Genomic DNA, 23728 nt, shown 5'->3' on the forward strand with positions numbered 1-23728 from the left:
CGTGTTAATTACATTTTCCATTAATGTACATCACACCAATTGAGGCCAAAGCAGGATGTTTTCCCCCTTCTTTTTTGACAGGAGACGTTAGTTGATATATGTAAATTGCTCACTGCAGGTGAGGTGACTGTGTGGATGAGTAAGGCCAGAAAACATATTCTACACACATATACAGTATGACCACAGGCGCAAGCTATATGTGCGGTCAGACATAGTGTATTGGACGCAAATACGCGAACAATGCCAAGATGACCTCTTGTAACATTATCTAATAATAACAGCAGTATAACATAAACTTGATTACATAATACATTACCAACTCACACTGTAAAAATTGTTGTTTCAACTTAAAAAAGTAAGTGGTGCCTTAAAATTTTAAGTTTAGTCAACTTGAAATGTGAAGTTGTACTATGTAACAACTTGGATATTTGAGTTGACTAAACCTAAAATTTGAAGGCAGCATGAACACTTACTTTTTTAAGTTGAAACAACATATTGTTTTTTTCAGTGCAGAAGGCGACAGAGGCATAAATATTAAAATAAGATTTGTAGAATCCCTACAAAGGCACATTGTTCATATTTTGACAATATTAATGGTCTGCGAAACAGTTTTAAAAAGTTGCAGCTCAATGGGCTACAGTACATACATATAATACATATATTATTTACCTTTATTACAACTGATTGTCTCACTGGTTTGATTTACACTGTGCAGTCCAGTAACTTCCTATTAAACAGTTCATTTATCTGTAACAGATAGCTGAATAATTGCATGCAAAGAAAGACTAAACGTACCCAGATATTACGTTTTTTGCTTTCAGAACCATTGCCATTCACCCTGTATTAAGACACAAGGACATCAGTTATATAGAGGAATTTGTTATAAGATGAGGGGGTGAGTGAGTTTAGACGTTTAGACATGCAGGTCCAGTCAGGAATGTCTGTGACTTTGCTTTGTTGATTTCATGTTTTGGATTAACACATTAATTAAATTATAATTTTGAGGAATTCCATTCTGGACAATAAAATCTAAAGAACAATGAGATGTAAACCATACAATCTATGATTGCATTACCTCTGAGACATTACATCAAACAAAACAGGACTTTAAAGGAAAGTTTAATGGAGAAAATTGAGCATACTGTGGTACCAGCCATCGGACATTGTTTGTGAGATGTTTGCTAGCCGCAAAAGATGAAAACATGTTTCAATGCCACTGGCCTTTTCAGACATTTACTCATGTTTTACAAGTTTTATAGGAATTTTTTTCTTCTTGATGGTATGAAGGGAAAAATGTTCAGCCCCCTGCTTAAAGTGGGATAAGACTATGCTGTAATGGAAGAGGAATGCAATGGCAAGGTCATGTATTTAGCTTATTATAACAATAATGTTTTTGCTATTGTATAAAAGCATAGAACTTTAAAAAAGGGGATAGACAAAAGCATTTTATTTAGTTCAGAAAGAACAAGCTTTCTAGATGTCCACCATGGCACTGAGTTTTTTGAGAATGTTACCACACTCTCGTACAGTGTTTCTGGCCGTCATGAATCAAACCGTGGCACCACCGAACACATTAGTCACAGATCTGATGACACAAGCACCAGGGCTGTAATCAGTGTTTCAAAAACACACACCAAGGAGACTTTCTGGTCTGTAAGCCACCCGTCTACACAGACACCCTCTCTTTTGGGGCTACAGCATATGTGTTGGCTTTGCCCCTTCAAAGTGTTACTGGAAATGTTGTAATGAGTGTGAGTGTGCGTGTGTGTTTGGAGATGACTTACTTCCTGTGATGTGTATTCCTTCAAACAATGCAGCACCATAGCCGCCAATAGAAATTATAGAAATCATTGTAACACTTTACAAAAAGGTCTCATTTGTTAACATTAGATAATGTTTTAACTAACTAACAATGATACAAATATTTGTACAGCATTAATGAACTTTTGTTAATGTTAGTTAATCCAAATATCAATCTTCATGTTAGTTCACAGTGCATTTTCAAATACAACTTTAGCCTCCGGTTTAGACAAGGTTTAAGCTAGTTCCAGACTAAAATGTACGTTTGAGCTGTTTTAACTGAAAGCAACTTGCACTGAAATATCTTAAAATATGTCAGTGCCATTGTTCTGTCACAAGATGCTTTAGTCACGTTTATAAAAGCTATGTCCTAACTGAACTAAAGCCTGGTTTAAAGGGTTAGTTCACTCAAAAATGAAAATTCTGTCATTAATTACTTACCCTCATGTCATTCCAAACCCGTAAGACATTCGTTCATATTCGGAACACAAAAGAAGATTATTTTTTGATGGAATTTGAGAGTTCTGGGATCTGAGACGCTGTTCACGTGAGCACTACGACACATATGCGTGTGACGCTGACGCAGGAGGCCTATAGCCTACTGGTTTGGCACAAAAAATATTATCATCGCGTCGTAACATTAAGGTTGATCTGTAGTCACATGGACTATTTTAACGATGTCTTTACTAGCTTTCTGGACCTTGAAAGTGGTTATGACGTTCCTGCCTGTGGCTGGTTCAGAAACCTCTCGGATTACATCAAAAAATATCTTAGTTTGTATTACGAAGATGAACGAAGGTCTTACGGGTTTGGAACGACATGAGGGTGAGGAATTAATGACAGAAATGTCATTTTTGGGTAAATTAACCCTTTAATCTAAACTCTGTCTGTGGAACCGAGCCTTGTTGTAGGCTATCTTGAAAATATAAGTAAATGTTCAGATTGACATTAACTAAGATGATTAAATCCTGTAGAATAATTGTTAAATGTCAATAACATAGTTAACTAATGTTAACAAATGAAACCTTATTTGTAAATGTTACTGAAATCATAAACATGACTGTTTGTATGACAACCAAAAACCTCATACTACAACGGTTTTATTAAATCTCCTCTAGAGACAGAGATTTTGATCTGATTCGGTCTAGGCATTTGAGGGACTTTGGGAAGGAAGGCAGTAACTTTTTGATGTCTCAGCTATTTAGTCAGCTACATTGTGAAGTAGTCAACTCAACCGTCAGATAGCCTAGCCTACTACTGTAACAAACCTGAGCAACTTGAAATATAAAAAGATTGTGAACGTGCGAATTACAATATAATTTATATTATTTAAAGGCTATATTTTATGCTAAAATATATTTAATATAGCGTTTAACAAGAGAAAGTGCTTCAAAACAGTTGTATGAAACCGTGTATGTCTCCCTCTGCAGGACATTTAACAGTAGTGACTTTCCACATAAGAAGCTTTAGATACAAATCTCACATAAAATTGCGTATACGTTTCCCATTTATATGCAAGCCAGAGAAGAGTAAATGTAAATATGATAATTATTTTTATATTAAAAAGATGCTAAAATGTTAATAAAACAAATTAATTAAGGCCAATAATTACAGTCAATGTACTAAAACATAAAAAACACACAAAGAAATAATGAGTTCAAAGAGTTCAGTTAAGTTTTATTAAAAGCCAAGCAAACATTATAATACTGAAACAGATAACCCTGTTTTCTCCATTTTGTACAAATCACAGTTGTTCAAAAATATTACAAACGATTCAGTAAAACGTTTTCTTTTTTCTTTTCTTTTTTTTTTTTTTGCAACAGCAGCAAAAACATTCTGATTTTGTATATTAAAAGCCCTTAGTAGTGTTTATGGTGTATGTGTGTGTGTGTGTGCTTTTCTGGTTCAGAACAAGGACAATAATTACAGAATCAGAAACTTTTTCGGTTTAGGACAGGAACAATAATTAATCAAACCAAGAAGTTAAAAATAAAACCACAAAGTGCAAAACAGCTTTAAATAGTCACAGATTTGAAAGAGGAAGAGAGGTCAAGGGAAGGGTCAGCCGAACACCTACACCTCACCTCAAGAAGACAGTTCACCTCACCACACAATTGGAAAGAGAGACAGCGTCTGCCAAAGGGAATGCAAGAGCTCCACTATAACTGACAGACGTTGTTCAGAGAAGTAATACGGCCCTTTTGTTGAAACCAAACACAGAAACTAACAAGGGCTTGAAGTGGTCTCTGCCTTTGACCTGAGGTCAGATTATTAATTTTACAAGCATTAAGATGTGGTTAACTGTTCCAGTTTAATACAAAATGTGAGAGTTTTCAGTAAAAAACAAAAACAAAAATCCGAGACAATCACTGCAGTTACTGCTGTCTGGTATTAGTATGTTACAAAAATACACTCAAACCAAAATCATATTCCAAAGAGCATATTGTGTAACATATCACATATCCCCCTGCCCTACATTAATTTATATTGTAAAAAACAAAAACAAAACCAAAACTTCTGCTGACTGTAGAGGGCGCAAGTGTGCCTCTGACTTTGTTAATGTGCAAGTGTTTACGTTCACTCTCATCCAAACCAGTATGATCACTGCTCACAAGCACGATTTCCATTCAGCTCAGCACAACCAAAGAGGGATAAAAAACACCCAAAATGTGTGTGTGTGGGGGGGGTATCAATATTGTATCAATATTTGATACAAATATTTCACAGCACTAGAAGAACAGAGGGTATTGCTACATGCTGGCCACAGGCATGCAGAAGGAGCAATACAGTGGTCTGCTGGCTGTCAGCTGAAATGTGTGTGTGTGTGTGTGTGTGTGTGTGTGTGTGTGTGTGTGTGTGTGTGTGTGTGTGTGTGTGTGTGTGTGTGTGTGTGTGTGTGTGTGTGTGTGTGTGTGTGTGTGTGTGTGTGTGTGTGTGTGTGTGTACTACAATTACCTTATTCAAAACTAAAGGCAGTGAACTCTCTTCAGAAAGATGTTTTTTTTTTCTTTTTTTTCAATTAAAGGCACAGTAACACAAGAATAGACCACAATTATCAAGCGCGCAAATTTTTCTTATAAACTACTGGGTTTCTTTGCTGTACTGCTAATAAATAAACAGAACTACTGTATAATGTGTTGTTAATAATGAACATGATAAACATTTAGTCTAAATGATCTGTGAGAGTTCTGGATAGACTTTTGCAATCAGGGCTAGTTTCTCTTTCATCAAGACAAAAGTGCATGATAATTCCTTAATAATGAAAGCTACAGTTATTTATAATTACATACAAGTTAGCGCTTAGACCATTCCCATGCACATCTTACCTGTAAACGTGCACCGATAAATACTGTACAGTGTCACTCAGTCAAGACTATTGTTAAATTGAAAGTAAATCGACAAAGAACATTGTCTGTATCAAATTTGAAGCTAAAGTGCATATTTAACAAGCAGTTTTACTGTTAGCAGGGATCTTTCATTTTGTTAGCCACTGTATAGGGCCTGAACCAGTCTCTCACTTTAAAGGCACAGTTCACCCAAAAAGCAACATTCTGTCATGTCGGTCCAAACTTTTTTCTTCTGTGGAACAGAAAATATGTTTAGTTTTGTCAATACAATGAAGTTGAGCTGTTCTGGATGTCACTGACTTTCATTATACAGACAAAACAACTGAAACAGGAGGGGTGAGTAAATGACAGAATTTGCATTTGGGCTGAACAATCCCTTAACAGGCAAATTGACCTTTTCTAATACTATTTATATGACATCAACTAAACCTCTTAATTATAAAAAAAAAAAACATATATCACATGTCCTCGAAGTCAAAGTTAACGAAGGCATATTTGATTAAAGCACAAGGTACAAAGACTTTGAGCAACCGACATAAAAATCTTATAGCAAGTATGAGGGATCAAAAAAGAACACAATAAGGAGCACCGTTTAATGGAAGAAACCGTTCTATGCTACAAAATGTTTTAAAAAGCAATAGTTTAGAAACAGTCAATGCCATGCACATCAAAGGCAGACCAAATAAAAAAATAAAAAGGTGCAAAAGCAAATAGTCAAAAGAACAAAAAAAGTGCTAAAAAGCCCGAAATCACCACCGCAACAATGCTTTCAATCCCACCAAACATGCCGATGTTTGTAGTGTTCTCGAAGCGCTCATCTGGGGTGATGTTTTTTAACTTCAAGGGGCAGACAGAAAAGCTGTGATCATAATTCATTGCAGAGCCAGTCTGCAAATACACAGTAAGGTCATACATTCATTGTTTTACTAATTATAAAGCCTTTAGGCATAGTGGAATCTCTAAACATTCATTTATTTGTCTGCCCCAATAAATACTGCACAAGTGGCGTTACTAGAAGGTAAAGGTAAAGTTTCTCGGGGTAACGCAAACATTTTGCGAGCGAACGCAATGTTTCCCAGGGGAACGCAAAACATTTGCGAGAGAACGCAAAAGCATTGCCATATTTTTTTTTTCTTCACCATGTCCCTTTAGGGGCTCTAGTAACGCCACTGGAACAACCTTCCAATCAACCAATCAGATTTGAGGGACAAGTTTACAGTTCACATCAGATTTAGACTTACAACCAGGGTTATGGGTAGACTTATGGGTAGGGTTAGGGATAGCGTTAGGACTATTTTTTTGGACAGGAATGTTGTTCCAGGATCAACAATAGATGTTGATCCAGGAACATGTCTGTCTTGGCAAAATCACGGTGACCTTACTGGGATGAACCTATAATAGTTCCCTTACAGGTGAATGTCAAAACGATAGCATATATATGGTAAGCGACTGCTCTCTGTTTTCCCCTCTTCTTTTGTAATTTATTTATTATTTGTGTGCAGATCGGCTGTCTGAGCGCATTGGCTCTGCATGTCTATTTTTGTAGCTGTTGATGATTTCAGCTCGTCTGGTGTGAAAAGCAGGGTGCAGCCTTGAGGAAGCAAACCCAGAAAGCCAGAAATAGAAAAAGGGTGGCATGGAAAACTTAAAATGTCTCTGATTTCTCATTCACTCCCAAAGTAGCTAATAACACTTTTGTTAAAAAGGCACGAAACAGGCAAAACAAACATGCTTCACCGAGAAATACTTGAATGTAGAAGGGAAAGTGTAACATGGTCATAGGCACTCATGTTTTCAGATGGAAGGGAGTCGAGAAAGATTCTAGCAAACGGATGCTAATGACGCTTCACGTTGCACATCCGAAAGCAGGAACCAAACTGGCAGTTTAACCACAAAACCGGTTTCCATGAAGAAAAAGCTTGACATTTCAAAAGCTTTTCGATCAAAAAAGGATGATACACTTTTGATTTACAGCTTATGTTGGGATATTTTGTTAAGATTGTCAAAACAGGTAAACTTGTGTAAAGGGACGGTCACACTACAATTTCCGTTCCGTTCACTTCCATTCATGCTGATGTGAATGCTGGAGACCAGAAATGCAAGGGAAAGCAAAGAAGTTTTGCGTTTCAATGCTTCCCAAAATTCAAATTTGGTGAACTCTGACCTGCCAAGTTGTATTGCGTGAATGCCTGTGAACAACAACGAATTAAAAGAACAAAAACTTTAAATCAGCAGGTTTGCTGAGTTGCTTGAAAGTGGAGTAGATTGTATATTTTTACATTTTAGATTTTCGATATAGAGATATACGTTGGTGACGTATCAAAACGGTTGTAGTGACAGAAGAAATGGTGCGTGCTCAAACTCAAGTATGACCGTCCCTTAAAGAGATAATGTGTTAGTGGTTGAAAGCTGTGACATTTAGCAGGATAATCCTAAGCACCGATTTTATCTGCATGTGTAAAGTGCAAAGTGAAGCGTCACATTGCAACGCATCAAACACTACAGGAAGTGGATCGATAGTTTCTCCCTCAGTTTGGCTAACTGCAGAGGTAGAGGAGCAGAGGAATAACAGAGGGGAGCGGCGAAGGAATAAGAAACAGCGCAACTTAAATAAAGGCTTTTTATACATTTTTTCTACATTCTCGAGTGCCTTGGCCTCATGTTTTTTGCAGCGCAACGTACTTTTTGGTTCGCCAATAGCCAAGAATGAATAAGTGCTACAAAAACTAGTGTATTTCACAAGGATGTGAAGATCTGACCCAGAATTGACAAACAAATGAGAAGCTAATACTTTCTAAAGCAGGGTAAACTTAGAAGGCATGGGCGCCCCCCAGTGGTGGAGGTGAAAGGCAAGCAAGTTGAAGAGCTTGCTAGTGGTCATATCACAAAACTCAATCGAACAGAATGTCATCTAACAGCTGTGACTGTTAATACTCTCCTGGCAGTGGTAAAAATAGCCCTAATTTCTTAGTTTACTTGCTGTCAAGTTTTCATTTCAGCAGATTTTGGTAAGGCGTTTGTGTTTGAATGACTTGCCTGTCTGTCTTTGGTGCTGTCCTAGAGCCTTTTTGTGAGCGACAGACCTGAACTACCCACACTTTCTGTTCTATTACATGAACAAAGTAAGTGACAGGACAAGTTATCTGAAAAATAGTTCTTCAGTAGGCAACACAATTGGTATTCAGAGCCAAAATGGGGCTATGGAAGATCCAAAATGATGAATTTTTTACTGATAATGTAGGCGGGGGCAATAACCACCCCTTTCTTTTAACAACCACAACAACAACAACAACAACAACAAAAATGTATATATCCCTGCCGCCATTTTAGTTGCTAGTTGTATTCAAAGCTAAGCTATGTTTCAGCTTGTAGGCATTGGACATGACGGTTTTCCCAGAAATAGGTCTCACAGAGAAAAGCTCAACACAGCAGCACCATGCAGCATCCGTGTGCCCAGGCGCCAGCGCTCAGACGGTGTGCTGGTGTGTGTGAGTGTGTGCGTGTGTGTGTGTGGTCTTGTATAATAATAACAGTCTTAAGAGGCGAAAGCAGGTCACTGCAATGATGCCGTTCCCTATGTGATGCTCCGACAAGACCTGTTGCATTCGCACAGCAGAACACGTAACATTGAGAGTGAGAAAGATTTAAGACTTTCTTCAAGCCTTCTCCCGTTTAATGAAACACGCTCTGAGCTCTTGTGGCCGGCATCCCGCTAAGGCCCAGCAGGGGGAGGGAAGACAAAAGCTCAGAGGCAAAGAGGCCCCCCAGCTTCCAGCAGTCGGGACGGACGCACTGAAGCAAAAACAGGGCTCCCCAGGCTTGGCTACATGCGTCTGGACTGAAATGAGGGTGAGGGGTATTGGGGTTTTGAATGGATGGATGGAGGCAGACCCTCAGGAAATGTGGGGTGCTGAAGAGGATGGATGTCTCCAGAAGCACCAGCCCCGTTTGGTGTGCTGCTTGCGTAGAATCTCTTCCTCGCGCTCTCGCTCTTTTTGAGAACGGAGATAGCGGTCTTCCTCCTTCAGGAACCAAACAGGGGGCCAGCGATGCTTCTCAAAGTGTTTCTGATTTTCTGGAAGAACAAATGAGAAGATGAAAATTATTTTCTTGTCCAGAATTTGTGTCTTGTTTTTGTTTTCAGTAAAAATATCTAAATATCCTTGCAACAAGATACATTTACTTGAGAAGCAACATAGCTAGATACTATGTGTTGTATAGCTAAGACATAATTTAGCTAGGTTTATGGTTTTTGGTTTATGGCCATACATTTTTTTTTTTTTTGTATAAATGTATTGTTTATTTGTAAGTTTCTTTTTCTTATCCCAGTGACAAATAGTTTTGTATTCATATACATCTTATGTAATAAATATTCTGATATTTTATTTTTGTTAACTCTGATACTGATAAATAAAATAATGTAGAATATAGTGCAGAGTACAGGACAAAAACTGACAGAATTATTTTTTGTATTTTTAAATACATACATGATACACTACAATACACTATACATAAAAACCATATATATTTGGGCAAAAGTGTGGGTTGGTATATTTTTTTAATGTTTCTAAAAAATAGTCTCTTATGCTTACCAATATATTTATAATATAACTTTATATATATATATATATATATATATATCTTAAAATAGAATAATCATTTACTGTAGTGATGGCAAAGCTGAATTTTCAGCATCATTACTATAGTCTTCACTGTCATTTTAATATACTGATCTGGTGCTCAAGAAACATTTCTTATTATTATCAACGTAGAAAACGGCAGTGCTGCTTAATAGTTTTGTAGAAACTTTTCAGGATTCTTTGATGAACAGAAGAATTTTTTCATTTTTTTTGCATTGCCATTATAAATGGCTTTATTGTCATTTTTGATCAATTTAATGTGTCCTTGCTGACTTTTTTTATTTATTTATACATAATATAAATCAAATAAAAAAATGTTAAAAAAAATTGCCGCTTACCAGGAGACATAACCTTCATGTCTTTAGGGAACTTGCGACAAACACTATTGTAGTTGGTGCAGATGTGATGCAGACACCAGGCAGAGAGCTGTTTGGCATTGTGGAACTACAGCAGACAGAAAACAGAGTTGGCAATTTGGCACAGTGGGATTTCTCTCATTGAAGCTCATTTGAAAAGCAAAGTGTGTTCATCCTTTGAACTAGAATAAAGTAGGCTGCTATGAATGAATGGTAATTCTGTAATGTGCTCCAATGGTTATATTGCCACTTCATTACTCAGTGTTCTTTACATTCTATTAAAGGCTTTGTTTGTTCATCTTTATTAATGTTACCTGAGCCATCTCCAGATAGGCCAGCACATGTCCATCAATGTCCACCCCTTTAACGGACAACAGCAACAGATCCTCAATGGCATGTTGCTCTGTAGACCATGGCAAAACACCACACAACAAGTGTTAATATGTCAGCCGTGAGGCTTAATGGTTAATAGTTTGACGGGGGGAAAAATACTCCATAACAACAAAATCGTCAACAGTGAAAAATGTTTCACCTTCACCTTGAACAAATAATACATGCTATCCCTAGTGAAAAATAAATATACCAAAATATATTTAAAATACATATACTAAGTATACTACAAATACATTTACATATTTATGTACTGAATATAAATACCCTGCAATTGTACTTTTAGTATACTAAATTGATATACTTAAAGGTGGGATCAGTAGTTTTTGAAATATGCTGTTTGGATGTTAGTCAGTCCGACACAACACAAACGTGTCAGCCAATCAGCATTAGAAGGCGTATGACGGTGGAGGAGAGGGAACAATCAAGAGGGAGATTTGAACTGAATACAAAAGAGAAAAGCTCAGAAGAAATCACTGGAAAATAAAGGGTTATGATCAGGAAAGAGCTTTAGGACCCACATTAATATTAGAAAAGCTTTCCAAGCACTGGAGAGAGCTAAATGGGAAGGCCTGGAAACAGACGCAGACGTTGCTTTGATTCGCTTCACACGTGAGTAACACTGGTTTTGAGTGTCATTGTGTGTCTGGAGCTGCTGTGCTGTTGGCAACTAACAACCAACTCTTGTTTGTAATTACTATTGTGTACTGTACGTACATTTTTTGTGCTTCCTTGTCATTCGTTCATTATATGCTCTATTTTTTATGAAGCATTATTCTGTTGCGCTTCTGTATAAACAGACATCCTCTCTTGGATTGCGTGCGTAACGGAGGACAGTTATGCTGGGTACACACCAAAAGATAATCGGGCTGATTTTGGGCCGATTTCCCCCCTTCCGACAATGTCCCGATTATCTTGATGGATCAACAGATTATCTTATCAGATTTTGGGACAAAGATTTTGAAACAAAACAATATCCAATCAGAAAGCGAGATGATGGAAGACATGGCCATTCTCACACACACACTTGCAGGAAGCTGAGTGTTAAGGGTTCAGTGAGGTTCTATAGAGGGATTAAATAACTTTTTCTAAAGAGACAATAAATCTAATAAAGAATGAATATACTTCTGTTTTGATTTTTTATCTGTTAATATTTAATAGAATCCACGATGCCATGTATCTGAACAAGATGTCCAGGACCTCCAGCAGAAAAATATGCCCACAACATTAAAGAGCCAACGATATATTAAATTGTACACATGGGGTACCCATCTAGCGTGTTTGCTGCCAAGAAGCTCTTTTTTTGGTTTCATCTGACCACAGAACCATGTGCCGTTTGAAGTTCCAGTCGTGTCTGACAACTGAATTTGCTGGAGTTTGTTTTTGGACGAGCGAGGAGGATTTTTCTTGAAACCCTCCCAAACAACATGTGGGGATGTAGGTTTTTTTTTTTTTTTTTTGTAGGCTTCTGACCCAAAGACACAACTAATCTCTGCAATTCTCCATCTGTGGTCCTTGGAGAGTCTTTGGCCACTTTCCTCCTCGCCGTGCATTAAGACAATATAGACACACGTCCTCTTCCTGGCACATTCGTAACATATTTAGTTGATTGGAACTTCTTAATTATTGCCCTGAAGGTCAAAATGGGGATTTTCAATTCTTTAGCTATTTTCTTACAGCCACTTTCTATTTTGTGATGCTCAACAATCTTTTGATGCACATCAGAACTATATTCTTTGGTTTTACTCATTGTGATGGATGATTAAGGGAATTTGGCCTTTGTGTTTCCTCATATTTAAACTCCTGTGAAACAAGAAGTTTAGTCACCCTGTTCATGTTCCTAGTCACACTGGTGTGCTAAAAAAATGTAAATATTAATGGGAATATACTTCAGAGATATTTTACTCATAAAAAATTATAGGGGTGCCAATAATTGTGGCCAATGTGTTTTGTAGAAAACCATTTATTTCATAATGTGATTTCCCCCTCACTTTCAATTATTTTACTTCAATGAAAGGCTCGATTTTTGCAAGTTTTTTTTGAAAGATCAAAAGGATAAACAATGCAGATTTATTTTTTACAGCCATTTTTGATCATATTTACCAAGAGGTGCCATTAATTCAGACCACAACTGTACCTAATATGAATTAAAAAAAATGTTAAATACATTTTGGTATAGGTTTTTTTCACTAGATATTGTTAAGCTGTAGATAATATTTATTCTATTTATTTATTCACTTTTTCAAGTTTAAATGCTATCATTTTTTATATTAACCAGCATTTTAGTGTTTGGCACATCCAAACATCAGAATCATGTCTTTGCAAATTCATGCTCAAAGAGTTGTGTGAAAGAAAAATCAAGATATCAGATTTTTTTTCCTCCCCAGGCCCATTAACCACAGCCATATACAGTGTTTTTTCAAGGTACACTGTCTGCCTTCAGGTAAACAGAGCCATTTCCAAACCTACCTGTTAGAGCTACAAGGCGGGGAAGACAGAGGCGGTTAGCTAGTATTATGAGGTCCATTGGCTCCAGTTCAGGGCATGGTGTCAATACACCACAGTAGAGAAACTCCAGAACAGCTCTCATGCAGGCACAACTGGTGTTGGGGATTGACACCTGAAAATAGAAACAAAGAAAGAAAAAGACGTGTGGGTTAGCAAAAAAAACACCCTAAATATTTCAAGTTCACGGTTATTAACAAAAGCCCACGTTGAGAAAAGTTTGTGGAAACAGATTTCATAACCCACGCTGAGGGATGTTTATTCATAGCTCATCTCCAGGACATGGAAACTCGGGAAGCAGATTGATCCAGGGATGAAACAATCTGCTCCACACCTCTCCCCTATTGAGACCTGCATGGTCCTGGCTGCTGACCATTAGAAGAGGCCTTCTTGTTGACATGGCAGGACCCGGAGTGGCCAAAAAAGCGGTTAGAAAGGGATGTATTTGTCCAGGAAGGCTAGTGGAGGAAAGGGCCTGGGAGAGCGATAGAAGGGCGAGGGCAGCGGCCTCCCTAAGGGGTCTTTCATCCTTCAGGAGATTAAAGCACTGTGTGAAACCGTTGACAGTCTCAGCTTAAAGCTGTGGAAAAATAACTCTGTGGGCTTGTCGCTACGGGAAACCTGGCCTCTGCATAAATGATAGCCAACAAACCAGCCTACAGGAGAGACTGTCATCATATACGTAAACTGTGAACACAGGATATGCTTCATAGAAATAATATGCAACATTCAGTAAGTTTCAGCTCCTGTATACTGATATGGCAAATTTTGTCATCATATTTAAAATAGCCACTTGGTGCACCAATTTAAATTTAATTTATGGTGTTTCATTACCTCTTAACTTTTTTTTATTACTGTATTATTCTGCTTTTAGTGAATGGATGTACATCATGTTAGTACAAGCCCACAATACCTTTCAAAAGTTTGGGGTTAGTGAGATTTTTCTTTGAACTTTTATTCAACAAAGACACATTAAATTGATCAAAAGTTTTCATTATATATATATATATATATATATATTTTTTTTTTTAATGCTGTTCTTTTTAACTTTCGATTTATAAAAGAACCCTGAAAAAAGTTTCACAAAAATATTAAGCAGCACAGCTGTCTTCAACAACTATTTTAATAATGATAAATGTTTCTTGAGCAGCAAATCAGCAAATTAGAATGATTTCTGAAGGATCATGTGACACTGAAGACTGGAGTAATGATGCTGAATATTCAGCTTTGTCCTCACAGGAATAAATAATATTTTAAAACATATTAAAATAGAAAACAGTTATTTTAAATGATAATTATATTTAATTATATTATTATAATATAACATTTCACAATATTACTGTTTTTACTGTATTGTTGTTAAAATTAAAGAGACTTCTTTCAAAAATTTCCTAAAAAAAATCTTACTGACCCAAACTTTTGAACAGCACTGCATTTAAAAAATGAATCTCTATTGTGGGACCACTTTGCTCATCCTTCATAGAAAGTTGTAATTTTGGCGCCATTGTACTATTATGGTAGATTTAGGCACATACATAACACTGGTGAGTTCCCTGGAGGCAACATGACATAATTTCCCACATCCAACACCATTCATAACCAAAATCACATACACTAAAAAGAGTAGAGAGCAAACAAAGCCATGCTTATTCTTTCAGCTCCAAGGAACAGGCAAGGAATTAAGGGAGAGCTTTCAGCAGGGACACAAAGAGAAAAGTCTGTGAATCAATCCATGGCAACCTTCTCCTAATGCTGTCGTCATGCTCAGACTAAGCAGTTGTTCCTCTGTGAATTAAGACAGGATGGAGTGGATTTAATTGCCTCTGCAGTTACCCTGTTTGAGAACTGAACACTTATATGGCGCAGATGTTTTTAGCAACCTGGAAACCACTGGCACTTGTGTAGGGTTTGTCGTCTAAAAATAGTGCTCAACATGAGTAACATCTTAATGCTTCAAATAACATGTACATCCAATTAAGAAATGACAAGATGTGTCCACCACTTACTCCACACTGCACTGAGTTGTGAATTAAACAAGAACAAGTGCAAGACTCAAAATGCATCAAACCACAACTGTCAAAAGAATATCTGTGCTGCTTCCGCCACATGAGTAGGAGTTGGAACGGCGGCTGTAACCTGACACAGATTCTATAGGTCAGAGATGGTACATTGGGGGGTAACAAGATGACACTCAGCGGTACTTCAGAAGCCTAGGGGTGCCCTTCACCTGTCTGTCTCAAAGCCAATTAACAGAATGTCAGTGTGAATATGACCTCATTATGGCTAAAGGGCAGACTTAAAAGACGCAGAGGAGACACAGTAAAACAACTTCCTGTTAAAACCCAAAGATAACAATGGTGCTATGAGTGAATGGAAACTTTGTTTGCCTCAATCCTCCAAGTACAATCAAACACAGGTGTAGGGGGGCACAGTATATAAATACCAATATTGGTTATCATATTATACGATTTTAACACTAGTATTATAATAAGACATTCAGTAGTTATTATATACCTACTTGATGTGCATTCAGTAGTTTGGGGCCAATTTAAAAGGTTTGACACATTAAGAAATAAATTGTGTTGTGTAATTGTGTACAAATAAATTGTGTACACTACACTCACATGAGACTATTCTCATAATAGTGTTCTATAAATGTGTTTTAATTATACATGGTGCGGGTCCCCCTCTTTATGTATTTCGCCATGTTAAAATGCCGTGATCTGCGATGTTTCACTAAACGGACACTCACTGGCTCATTGGCTGCCACCTCTGTAGACACGCTAGTAGCATAGCATAGTTTGGTGATGCGAAGAGTGAAAATTAGACAATGAAACACGCGCATGCTTTCTTTACCAGCGGAGACAATGGGAGAATCAGTACCTGTATGGCCAAAGATGCAGAAAAGGTCCAGATGATAGAAAGACAGACAAAGATTTTATGATGCTGAAAATGCCCAAGGAGTTGCTTCTTTTTTGTTGGACAGATAAGGGAATGAAAAATTCTGGACCTCTCTAAAACTCAGTGTAATTTACACAAAACATTGATGATCCATGTGGCAGTGCAGCATCTAACAGTGTGGTATCGGTACTTTAAGTAGAAGAACAGCAATGTTAATGTTTGCTAAAGAACTACTGAATGCACCCTTAAATGTAATGTTTAACAAATTGCTAAATGAACATCCATTTTTTCATACTGTACTTTATAATGTGATGCCTAAATTCACTCGTTTTTAGCGTTTTAATATTTTCAACTGATTTTAGCATGTAATTTAAATGAAATGGTGATATTAAAATGAATAGTCTGTGTTAAATTTGTTCTTTGGAAGAATAATAATAATTTTAAAAAATAATAACCTACATAGAAACTACCTTGAGAAGAAAAAGAGGTCAAGACCCAGGCAATGTGCGTTACAGAGGAAGTGGTCACCTATCAAAAACCACCAGACTCCTTCACATCAACAAACAAAGCAGTGCCCCAAACCACAGTCTCCGCCTTCATTGTCTATATTTTCACTTCGTCTTTTTCTCACGGGGACAGCTTCTCACATTTGAGCTTCCGCTCGGGCTTGTGCTAATCACACTCAGAAGTATGATATTGCTGAAAGGAATTCTGACACCTGAGCGTCTCCCATATGTTCAGACACTTCCTGCCTTAAAAAGCAGAGAAACAAAACAACAGAGAACAGTTCCTGAGACTCACATTGAGTTTCATGGGATGTAAACGTACAACAAAAAATACCTATAAATAACATTCAGATGCAGAAGCAGTGCAGAAATTGTATGGATTGTTAAAGTTGTCTTCAGTAATACGTATTCGCTGCCTAACCTCAAAAACCTTGAGACATATTTCTGAGCAGGGACTAGAATAGTGTCACCGTCATGTTCAGTTTGTTTTGGTTTTCACTCGCCACTCATCAGTCACCATGGTCAATGGTGCATTCAACACTCATCTTCACAGCTGTTCGTCTTTAAGTTAATCATCTCTGTGTATTTAAGTTCCTGCTTGTGTTCAGTTCTTTGGTCGTGTTATGCTTGCACGCTGTTTCGCAAGTTGGCTATTATCTTTGTATGTATCTAATAAACCTTGTATTACCTCCATCATCGTCTTTCTTGAACTCAGGGTTACAAATAGTAAAGCTTACATGTGGTAGATCATTCAAGGACAACTCTTGACTCCGTGCGTCACAAACTGAGGTGCAACAATAATGTGCAACTATACACAAGAAACATTTGAGCACAGACTCTTGAAAAATCCACTTACGGGTGAACGATCAGGCTTTACTCAACTGAATGACACTTTCTAAATATTTGCCACCCTGAGGTCTTGCAAGGGCTTTAAATTTGGTTATACAACATCTTCTGTACCGGCTGCCGTGCAGACAGTGACAACGGCTCGCTCTATTCAAAACCTCATTCTAAAAATAGTACAGTGTTCACTACAGCCAATGTGCCAGACCAGAGGAGATGAGGAACAAGCCATTTGGTTGCTCTTTGCCTCACATCATTACTGTAATGTAAGGAACAGGCTTAATTTTCTTTAACATTTTGGAGCATTTCCAAAGCCCTGTGAACATTTCCAAAGCAATTGTTGCTTAAAGCCAAGAAAGAGGCACCAGAGGAGGGACACTTTCAAGTGGAATGGTATGTATACAAAGAATTTTAAGGAAACTTGGAAACTTGGTTGCTTAAGTCGACGACCAAACAACCCATCTCCTTGTGAACTCCAGGTAAAATTTGCTCCTAATGAGATCTCTAATCAAAACACATCAAAACTGCTTTAATTAAATGTGCACTGTGCACAAATAAGAGACAAAATAGAAATAACACTACCTCGAAGTTAGTTACTGTACTAACTAATGGAACATATAGATGCTATTTCAGTGTCAACCAAAATAGACATAAAAGAGATACATTAATCATTCATTCACCCTTGTGCCGTCCCAGATGTCACATCTCTGTGAGTCCATATAATGCAAGCGAATGAAACCCTCAAAGTTGACACTTCAAAAACCACGCAAAACGAACACAAAGGTAAACTACTGTATACAGCTCCAGTTAATGAATCAATGTCTTCTGAATCGAAACGTGCTTGAGAAAAACGTATTAAACTATAAACTATCGCTTTCGACCAACTATCATACATGCTTGATGTAAGCGCTTTGTGAAACTCGCGTGAGAAGTGGTGTTTCTCTGTGCTTTCATATCACTTAGTATTTATTAGTATTTTGCTCAAACAAACCTATCGTTTTGCTAAAGAAGACATTGATTCACCAACTCGAGTTGTTTGGATTACCATTGTGTTCGTTTTGCATGTTTTTGAAGTGTCAAGGAATCTACCCACTTGCATGGACTCACAGAGATGGATTATTTTTCAAAAAATCTTTTTGCGTTCATCTGAAGAAAGAAAATCATAAACATCTGGGACGTCATGAGGATGAGTAAATGATGAGATAATTTTCATTTTTGGGGGAAGTAACTCTATTATATTCCTTAAAATGCAACGATTGACCAATGAGCATGTCGAGCTTGTCAAAGCAGAACCAAGTTTACTTGTCTCTGGCCACCTTGTGTTGCTCTCTATGTGACATACTCTCAGCCAATGCTGTCAGAATAGAAAAGCAGACAGCATCCTATTTCCCACATCAGTTTGTACTTGTGCTGTAAATCTAGCTCCCTGTAATGCTTGTAATGTTATACAGGGCGATCCTGTTCACCGGCAGGCCTGGACAATTATAACCCAGCCTGTTGTCTCTCTACCTCAGGTGTTGGTCAGCTTGGTTCTGAGTTCCTGCCCTCAGAGAGCTTGTCTTTCTAGAACTTGAGCTGACAGACGGTAGCCCAAAGAAATCAGAGAGCGTGCACGGGATAGACCTGGAAAGAGTGTGCGGGTGAGATCGGCCTCAGAAAGGAATACAGCGAAACCTTACCTTTGACACCCGACTTAATAGTTTTGGATGAAAAATACATGAGCTAAATTTATGCCAAGCAGAAACTGTGTCAGATTAATTCCATAGAAAACAAGTGTAACTTTATCAAAAACTGTGTGGAATGGTTATCATGTGCTAATTTAACATGAAATGAATTTAAACATTGCTGACAAATACACCTTAGAGTCCAATTAACTATGAAACATAGCCTAAAACTTCCTTTACATGATGGTGCTGAGGAAGTGACTCTGCCTTTATTTCAGGAAGTGCCCAGTTTAACAGAGTTCCTGTTACTGCAAACTATGCAATACACCGAAACACACACAAAGATATGAGCTTGTTTTGGCAAGAGATTTTGCATAATCTAAAGAGACAGTATCTCATGGATCATATCTTGATGGAGCCCCGCACGTAACGTGGACAAAAATATATATTGTGACGACAAATTAAGAATTGTTCTCTAATTTTAGTAAATCATGGCCATGAATTAAGAATTTGTTCCCTCTTTTAGTAAATCATGGCCACATTGAACTAATTAGTTCCTTCGTTTTGATTTAACTAAAACAAAGGAACGACTTATTACAGCGTGGCCATGATTTAGTAAAACGAGGGAACGAATTAGTATATTGTGCACAAGATTTACTTAAAGCTACACTGTGTAATATTTTAAGTTGATTTTTAGCAAAAAACACTTTGTTCTTTCAAAATTATACGTTCTCATTAATGTGTAATCACTTCAACCAACTAATTAAGTATTCTCGTAAGTGTATAATCTGCTATTTAGAATACATACGAGCGAGTCGTTCGAATAGAGGAAGCCATGTTGCGCATCCATCTTGAAAATATATTAGGCAAAGAGGGACATACCTGGCAATTCAAGCTTTGCCTTTCGCGTTTTTACACTCAGTGGCACTGTGACGAATGCGAGGGGGAGTTTACTCGCGACTGCCAGCAGATTTGAAATAATACGGCCACCGTAGGAGTTAAAACACCCTCGGAATGGGAGGGGCTAGAAAGAAATATTCAGTTGGTATTCATATACAATTTCACCGCTAGATGGGAGTAAATCCTACACAGTATAGCTTTAAAATGAGGAAACGAATTAATAAAACTGTAATTCGTGGGAATTAATTGTCAATTCGTGGCCATGATATACTTATTTTTTTCAACATATCATGTGCAGGGCTCCGTACATAACACATGGAAATGAAATAAGCAAAATACAGATGGAAAAAAAAGTACCTGATCTACCTTGTCTAGGGAAACATGTCTACCATTTACTCTCTAAACCTTTTGATTTGGAAACTTATCTTCACTACCGATCAATAGCAATATTTTTTTTTTATTTTTTTTTTTAAGGAATTAATACTTTTATAGCAAGGACACATTAAATTGGAGAGTAAAGACATTTAATGTTACAAAAGATTTCTATGTCATATAAATTCTGTTCTTTTCAACTTTCGATTCATCAAAGAATCCAGAAAAAAAAGAATCACGTTTCCACAAAAATATAAAGCAGTTATATAAGTTCAAGATATGTTTCTTGAGCACCAAATCAGCATATTACAATGATTTCTGACACTGCAGACTGGTGAAATGGCTGCTGAAAATTCAGCTTTGCCATCAGAGAAGTAAATTACATTTTAAAATATATTAAAATAGAAAGAAGCTATTTTAAATGGCAAAAATATTCCATAATATTACTGTTTTTACTCTATTTTTTTTTTTTTTTTTCATTCTTTCTCAAAAGGAAACTCATATAGCGACTTAATTTTTATTTTATTTTTTAAGTAAAACAATTACACCTGATTCCAACCTATAATAATATGACTCTACTATAATGTCAAAACTATACCAACTCCTAAAGTTGGTCTACAACCTCAATCACAGCAAATAAATCTTTCTAGACCCCTTCTAGTGTCCCTCTTTTGAATACAAGAGAGCAGACAGAAAGCAGATATATCTCAGCGTGTGTTCCCGCTGGCACAGGACCTCCTCTCAGTCTCGGCATCAGTCTGCCTGAAGCACTTTCCTCAGAGGCCTGTTTAGTTCTGCGGGGCTATTAATTCCTCCACATGGATGAGACGGTCTCCAGTCGCAGCTGCATCAATGTGGGTCAGGCTGTCATAGAAGTGGCCTAGTTTTAACTACCTGTGCCACTTTTTTAGTGGGATCTGTCAGAGCTCCAGGGTACGAAAAGGATCAATGTGTGAGTCTAATCATTACTTTGTGGGTCCATAAATAAATTTAGGTGAAACTCTAAAAATGTGAAATAGTTGTAGCCAATTTTCTGTTGAAAATCAAATCAAACCCATATGGCAGACTACTGATGTCAAAAATACCGGTAACTACCACAGTGTCTACACTGGACATGACAGTTGTCACAGACAAAGCGACCGTCGCAAATCTATTTGTTCTTCGTATCAGAAGTATCACGAGCATTTGGAGTAAGTCAGAAATAGGGACATCAGTTTCGGGGATTTGTTGTGTCGTGTTGCATCCAGTGTAGACAGCATCACTAATTATAATGGGTTCTATTTGCTTTTGTCGTATCGCGTCGCTCGCATCTGGTGTAGACACGGTGTGAGAGTAACATTTAACAATACCTACCACAAGTGTATTTGTCTTACTGCACTGGTAGATTTAATTTGAACCCAAGTATAAAAGTCAAAAACAAGTGAAAAATCTGTCAGTGCCAGTGTCACAAAAAGTGAAAGACAAAATACACTTCTTACAGCCCAATCACATTTTAGCACGAAATTTCAGCAAAATTTTGTTTAAAAAAACAAACAATTATTCAATAGTGAAGCAATGCAGAAAAAAATGGTCAATAGTGTAGAGATGCATAAAGGTCACTTTCAAAACAAGCAGCTTCCTATTGGTCACGTGCCAAAGTTCAATAAAATTTGTGTGGGGAAATTTCCACCAGAAGTCCATCAGGCAAAATAATAATTCCCCACAAAATTTCACCAAGCAACAGTAAATGAGACCATATCTTTAATACTTATGCAGTTTTGCTTCTCAGATAAATCTTCTTTTAAGCATATCAGTATTTGTCTATGACCTTAGCATAGACAGCGCCATCCTTTAATGAAATATGAATCACTAAAATCTCTGCTCACCTCCTCAATATAGCTCTCCATGAAGGATCCACGAAACATGGCTGCCATCCAATCACAGCTTGAGATGAGCAGTGGCTTGTGGGCTGGCAGATATCCGTCATCTAATCGAAACACCACATCTAAAACCAGGAGGAAAAGAGCACACATCTCGGCGTGTGTCACAGAGTCGAGGCTACAGAGGGGGAGACAGGTGGACGGACGAACACAAAGAGACAGACGAGAAGACAAATAGACACACAGACCGATAATAAATAGACAGATTGACAAGGCTAAGGATAAGAAGACAGAAAAAAGTGAAGGGAGGGCCAGACCATATAGGGGGCAAATTTATTTTAGCAGCGAATCTTTTAGAGACTGTCATGGATGACTCCACATGTTCACTGTTGCTCACTAAATACGTTAAACAACAGATGATGTTGGAAGGTTGCTTAGCATTATGCTTCGGGTATCAGGAGGGCATGATGGGAAAACTGCACCTAATTAAATTAAATCCTGATTTTGACTCTGACGGGGAAAGCAAATAAATCTCTAATGATTTGGTTTCTAATCTTCAGCATACCCTTATGCTGTGGACACACTTAAAGACTAGCTGAAACATTCTAAGACTGAACTGAACACACTTACAGACTGTTTCCACCGACTGTAGCACATTTTAAACCGCGACTGTGAACACAGACTGAACGCAACTGTCTCTGACTCTGCGCGTTTGGGTATGATCAGTCATAAGTATCAAATTACATTCAGAATCGGCCTTACAGTCGTTAAGTGTGTCCCCGGCTTTAGGAAATGTACAAGTAGTCCTCTGGCCAAAATGGAGATGAAAAACATTCAGGTTTTCAAACATGAGAGAAGCACCTTCATGGTTGAGTAATTAGATTGTGACAATTGCAGAGGATGCAATGAAATAAACAGGTGTAAGTGGAGAGTACAGGAGTGTTGAGGTTAATTATTAAAAGGTTAAATATGACAAACATGCACACAACACACAAGACATGACAATAACAGAGATTAAGCGACACAGAACACCACAAAGCAGAAATGCAAACATGTTCACAATATGCTAATATTAATTGACAGCAAATGAAAGGATATTTTAAAGCACTCCACTGGGTATTTACTCAAAACAACAACAACAACAACAAAAAACAGAGACTGAATGAAGGAAAGGAAAGACAAATTGTGCAAATTGACTGCTCTAGAGTATAAACTATTCTATTCCAATTCCACAGGATTCTGGATTTGAAAATAGAACTCATGAGGCTCGAGTCAATGGTGTCACTACGAAAACCTTTTGAATGCGAGATTAGATATAGTCAATAACACTAGAACCTCCAGAAGAATCAGAATTATCCAAATTAGGACAGTTAATTAGTCAAAAAAATCAATTAGAACTCCATTAATCCCTCAGCAACATCAAAAGTTGTCAAAAGTCATTAAAGTTGAAGATTGAAAACTCGAGAAAAGACTTGATTCAGTTTCTCAGTGTAAAACGATAAAACAGATAGATAGATAGATAGATAGCAGGGTATTTTCACAATACTATAGTTAAAATTTGTCAGGATGTCACAAAATGATATGACCTGATTTTCCTTATGAGTTTAATCTAACATCGACAATATAGACCTTATTCAGAACAGCG

The 23728-nt window shown here is 37.4% G+C and overlaps 1 protein-coding gene across 5 annotated transcripts in view; it reads right to left on the bottom strand.

The window, feature by feature from the left end:
- Window positions 1-3452: 3452 nt before the first annotated feature.
- The window catches only part of rhobtb4 (Rho related BTB domain containing 4), a 57018-nt gene continuing 36742 nt past the window's right edge, over window positions 3453-23728 (bottom strand). For all 5 annotated transcript variants that reach the window (XM_082169333.1, XM_082169335.1, XM_082169334.1 and 2 more), the window contains 5 exons: window positions 22090-22208; window positions 13003-13153; window positions 10458-10546; window positions 10126-10231; window positions 3453-9222 (listed from right to left, as the gene is read on the bottom strand). In XM_082169333.1, the coding sequence (XP_082025459.1) occupies window positions 9041-9222; window positions 10126-10231; window positions 10458-10546; window positions 13003-13153; window positions 22090-22208 (647 nt within the window). In that variant the 3' untranslated portion in view covers window positions 3453-9040. The remainder of the gene's footprint in view (window positions 9223-10125; window positions 10232-10457; window positions 10547-13002; window positions 13154-22089; window positions 22209-23728) is intronic.

This window comes from Leuciscus leuciscus, assembly GCF_965113295.1.
Source record: "Leuciscus leuciscus genome assembly, chromosome: 5".
NCBI classification, from domain to species: domain Eukaryota; kingdom Metazoa; phylum Chordata; class Actinopteri; order Cypriniformes; family Leuciscidae; genus Leuciscus; species Leuciscus leuciscus.